This window comes from Teleopsis dalmanni, unplaced genomic scaffold, assembly GCF_002237135.1.
Source record: "Teleopsis dalmanni isolate 2A unplaced genomic scaffold, ASM223713v2 unscaffolded_contig_2958, whole genome shotgun sequence".
Lineage (NCBI taxonomy): Eukaryota > Metazoa > Arthropoda > Insecta > Diptera > Diopsidae > Teleopsis > Teleopsis dalmanni.
The window spans coordinates 1-5,938 of record NW_024034340.1 but is presented as its reverse complement, the minus strand read 5'-3'; the positions used below and the strand labels follow the sequence as shown (position 1 = coordinate 5,938).

Genomic DNA, 5,938 nt, shown 5'->3' with positions numbered 1-5,938 from the left:
AAAAAAAAAAAAAAAAAAAAAAAAAAAAAAAAAAAAATCATCATTTTGCAAATGATGATGATATATTACATTTTATTTCTATTGAACATTCTACTTTCCAATAACATGCACTATTTAAATAACTAACAGAATTTTTAGTTGGTTTTAATTGAGGTGTTGCTGCTAAACCTACATGTAATTGTGATTGTGCATCATATCCAAACCCACCTTTAAGTGGATGATATGTTCCATATGATTCAATAGTTCGTGCATAAATATCTTGGATATTATTTATAGTTATTGGATATGTTAAATTTTTTCCTAAACCAATATCTCAATATCTTTTTTTTCCTTTTTTATAAAACCACTTTTAGGTTTATATTCATAATTAGCAATTGGTTGCCCAATAGCTTGATTTATTAAAAATTGATGTACTTTTTCATCCATTCTAACACTTCCTTTATTATGAACAATATAATCTGGATATTTAGTTTCATCTGGTGTTTTTTCTCTATTCCATTGGTGTACAAAATATTCTGTAATAGGTGTTGGTACACATAAAGCATTTGATGAAATATGTTTATAATATTTTTCATACATTTCTTTAACATTCATACTATGTAAATCTGTTACCTTCATTGGATCTGTTGAATTTGCCACATATTTAGAAATTTCTAAAAACCTCATACCGGCATGAGCGAGCGTTTGGAAAATGATAAATTTCTCCAGGCAATAAAAAATCAAAACAATATGGAAATTAAGTATATAAAAGTCTTAAAAATATATGAGTCCTTCAAAAATAAAAACATTTTTAATGCGTTAGTTGAATTAGATGGTACTGCTTTCAAGCAATTTATGAGCGTTCGTAGACTTAATATCGACTGGGAACGATGCATAGTGTACGAAAACTTGAACGTAATGCGATGTTCCAAGTGCTGGGGTTTTAACCATAAAGCGACTGTTTGTAAGGAAAGTGATCATGTATGTGCAAAATGCGGTGAAGTTGGCCAAATACACAAAGAATGTAAAAATAGCTTTACCAGATGTGTTAATTGTGTCAAAGCCAAAAATAATCTTAATTTGCAAGAACTCGATGTAGACCACGATTCCAGGGATCTAATATGTAAAACCCTGCAAAGGAAACTTATACTGGAAGCTGAAAGAATTAATTATCAACTTTGATGAACCACAAAGTCTTAATAAATATATTAAGTAAACAAAATTGCGGTCTTAATATGGTACATTTTAATGCTAGAAGCCTAACTGATCTGAAATTTGACTACATTAAAACATTATTAGGAATCCTCCTGATGAAGGCAAAAGCGAATTTGCCGAAATACGTATAGAATTATACTAAAAAATAACGCACGAAATAAAAGTTAACATTCTTAAAAAACAAAACAGATTTTAATAAAAAATTTCGACGTAACAACTCAAAAAATTAATAACAAAATTATACATTAAAATTGTTTTGCAAACTCTGATGTTGATGTCATATGAGTGTTGGAAACTCACTATTTTATATCTTTCACTAAACAATTATACTTTATACCTCCATGATAGGAAGCAAAGAAGAGGAGGCGGGGTGGCAATTTACTGCAAATCTCATTTAAAAAGTAATTTGGTATGTGTGTCTGATAAGTCCGACATTGAATTTATCATAAGCATCAATATTGGTTTTCAGAAAATGTTGGTTGAGTATGTGTATTCACACAAGCGCTTCAGTTGCGACCCTTTTTTGATACACTGCAACCCATTGCACTTAATTTTGACTTCTTGGTGATTTCAATAATGATCTACTCTCAAATTGTGGTAATGTTTCCCGTTTAAATGATCTTATTGCCATGTCGAGCTTAAGTATCGTCAATAGTAACATATCTACAATATATGCCAATAATGTTAAGTCTAGTCTTCTGGACATAATGGCAGTTTCTGCTATAAGCAAATTATTCTTGTTTGATCAGATTTCATTTGTTTCAGATCACGACCTACTATTTGTTACGTTAGACTTTAAGAAAATTAAAAAATCTATCTCAACTAGATTTTCTTTTTGGACTATAAGTTAATTGATTCAGTGGGATTATTTTCTGAACTTAATTCAACTGAATGGAATGAATGTTGGTCTGGTATTTCAGCTGATCAAAAATTAGATGCATTCAATAAGAAATTGCTTAGCCTTCGTCATCGCTATGTACCTTTTCGTTCGATAACCGTCAATAATGTCTCTTGCCCATGGTTTAATCCTAGAATAAAACATTTTATAAATTTAAGAAATAGAAAATATGCAGTTTGGAAAAAGTACCCTACTGAATTTAACTGGATGAAGTTTAGAATTGCTAAAAATGTAGCTGCTAGAACTGTTCATAAGGCTAAGTCAGATTACTACGAATCTAAGCTTGGTTGTACTAAATCTACTAAAACCCTTTGGAATAATATCAAAATGCTATGTAATGTGGAGCCAAATGCTCTAAATAACTTCTTTGTTTGTTCTGTAGGTGATAATGGTAGCTCTTCTTCAGTGTTCCTAGATATAGATTTTGTTGACGCTAATGAAGGCTTTAGCTTTTACTGTGTCAGTGAAGATATTGTTTTTAAGAATATAATGAGTATTAAGTCCAATGCTGTTGGGTTAGATGAAATCACTCTTAAATTCATAAAGCTCATTTTACCATTCATAATATCTCCATTAACTCATATTATAAACTTTTGTATTATTACCTCTATTTTTCCAGTGGTATGGAAACAAGCTAAAGTTATACCAATTGAGAAAAAAGCCAATGCTTCATCAGTTTCTGACTACCATCCTATCAGTATTCTTCCATCTCTTTCCAAAGTGCGTGAGACTATAATGTCTGAACAGATTCGTAATCATTTAAACATTTTCCATCTGCTATCTCCCTATCGATCTGGTTTCAGAAAAGGTCATAGTTGTGCGTCTGCTATGTTGAAAGTTCTAGAAGATATTAAAGTGAGTTATAATAGTGATTTGGTTACTTACTTATGTCTTCTCGTTTTTCAAAAGCTGATCACGCTTTGTTCTTTAAAAAGCCTATAAATAAGTTTCGTTTCTCCAGATCAGCTTCTAAATTTATTTTTAGTTATTTAACTGAGAGATTTCAGTCAGTAGTTATTAATAATAAATTTTCAAACTTTGAACATCTGTTTTCTGGGGTTCCTCAAGCTTCGATTTTGGGCCCATTGCTATTTTTGATCTATATGAATGACGTTTTCTCATTATGTCAATTTTCGAAGCTACATGGATATGCTGATGATATACAAATGTATCATTCGTGTCGGAGTGTTAATTTAAATGACCTTGTCACAAAGATTAATAATTAATATAGATTTAATATGCATACATCGTTGGGCAGTTGAAAACAATATACTTCAAAATGCAGATAAAACCATCATTTTGCCGATTACTAGGTTAGAATTAAATTTAGACAAATTACCTCCGGTGGCTATTGGAAACTCAATTATTAAATATAGTACATCAGTTAAATGTCTAGGATTTTATTTGAATTTAAAGTTACATGTCCCTGATCATGTCAATCACGTCGTTAAGAAATCATTTATTTGCCTCAGATATTTAAATTTATCTACTAACTATACCCCAGTCGTTGTGCGTGGCTTATTGGTCAAACAACTGATAGTGCCTATAATTACTTATGCCGCGTTGGTGTACTCTAAACTTGACTGTGAGTCCCTTGCTAATTTGAGAGCTGTAGTAAACTGTAGTACTAGATACCTATACGGTCTTAAACGGTTTAATCATCTAACAGTTTATAGGAATGCCATTCTGGGCTGTGACGTTGAGCAGTATTTAAATATTCGAATCTGCTTATTTCTGTTTAAATTGAAAACTACTAAATATCCGGAGTACCTTTATAATTGCTTGCAGCCTACTCATTCCAACAGATTTAATTTGCTTAATTTTTTGCTACCACCAGGTTTTTCTTTATTCATTCAGTCCAATTATGGAACGCTCTGCCAAGCTCAACCAGAAATGCATTTAATTTAAGAGTTTTTAAAATGTTATTGTTAACTAAACTAATTTAAATATATAATTTTTATTTTAAATTCAATGTTAATTTTAATTTAATTTCTATATTTCTTTATCATTATACATATAATAATATTAATTTGAATTTGTAGCACACAACACAATTTTATTATATTTTCTAATATTTGTAATTTCTAAATAAATTATACTTAAATGAATATATTGTTAGCTTTTAAGTTAGTTTTTAAGATAGTGCAATAAAAAGCATGTACTTAATGCACTTAATAATAAAAATAAAATAAAATAAAAAAAAAAATAAATAAAGTCAGTGAATAACTTAACAGCTCTTTGTGCTGGATCATTTACAACTATCAGGTTTTTACAAATTTGCAGACCCGAACGTCAATAAGACTAAAAAATCATTTCTAAACGACATGGATGCAGATATTTCACTTGTCGCCAAACAAAAAATTCAAATACAAACATAAATAACGATAGAATACTCTACGCAGCAAATGATTCTACTATCAAAACATTTGGTGAAATAGAGCTAACTCTAGCTCTTGGCTTAAGAAGAAATTACACATGGCCATTTATTATCGCAGATGTAATCACTTCAATCATCGGCACTGATTTTTTAAATCAGCGAAGAAGAATTCCAAAAGTTGGTCATAGCTGGAATATGTCGTCCATCAAGTAGTCCCTTACATAAGGTAAAAAAACCAGACGAAAGTTGGAGACATTGTTAAGATTACCGTTGCTTAAATGCAATCACAATCCCAGACGTTACCCAGTTCCTCATATAGATGAGCTTGCATACATGTTATATAACCAAAAAGTTATATAACCCACTTCCAACAAAAACAAAAGAATTAAGAAGATTTCTAGCATTACTCAACTTTTATAGCAGGTTCCTACCAAACGCAGCAGACTCTCAAACTGCACTTCAACAAATGATAAAAGGAAACAAGAAGAACGACAATACATCGTTATCCTGGACCGAATTGAATAAAACAATCTTCCAAAAATCGTGAATTCGTGTTAACACCTTACCACATGCCACTCACCACAAGACTTTTGTTCAACAAAAGTCCGACAAGGCTTCACCAAGTCAAGTCCGTCAACTTGATTATATAGGCCAATTTACTACTAATATCGTTCATGTCAGCGGAAAATAAAATATTCCAGCAGATTTCCTCTCGCGGATAGATAGTATCAGCATCCCAAAAATCGATTACGATTGTATAATTGAATTACAACGATTTGGTTTACAACTGCAAGATATGAAAAACAACAAATCCATCGAAATCAAACCATTGTCCTTACCAATAACATCAGACAAAACTTATTGCGAAGTTTGAGCTGAGCGAATTCATCCAGAAATACCGCTACATGTCTTTAAAGCTATTCATGGATTGTCTCACTCCAGCATTCAGGGGAAAACAAAAATGATAAATGCTGACATTAGAAACTGGACCCGAGAATGTATCCCATGCCAACACTCTAAAGTACAACGTCACAATCGTTCACCTATTTGTCAATATGAACTCGCTGAGCACATATTCGAACATATTGTTTTGTTTTTTTTTAAATCCATTTATTTTATTACAATCTGTCAGGTATGAACGAATATAAGTAATATATATAATTATAAATCATAATAATAATTATTACGATCTAAAAAAGAAACACACGTATTGACTATGCCCAGTGACATATCCATATATATTTAAAGTAACAGTGTGTGATTTACATATGGGTCATTCTTTTACAAACCGGACGGATTTTGGCAAAAAATGACCTCATCACCTCCGATTTTTTATGAGCTCCTTTCATAAAATAAGAAGACCCGTATCTCGGGAAAAAATTTTGTAATTTTTTTCCTAAGAGATATGGACCCATGGGGTTTTGAGAATTGGCATTGTAGACACATTTTCAAATGGCTATATCTCAAGT

General features: G+C 31.1%; 1 protein-coding gene across 1 annotated transcript; it reads left to right on the top strand.

Annotated features, from left to right (window-relative positions):
• Window positions 1–897: 897 nt before the first annotated feature.
• On the top strand, window positions 898–2,947 carry LOC119664926 (the record flags this gene model as incomplete). The annotated part of the gene is made up of 2 exons (XM_038074272.1): window positions 898–960; window positions 2,021–2,947. Coding segments are annotated over exons 1-2 (990 nt in total), but the record flags the coding sequence as incomplete, so codon positions are not given.
• Between the last annotated feature and the right edge of the window lie 2,991 nt (window positions 2,948–5,938).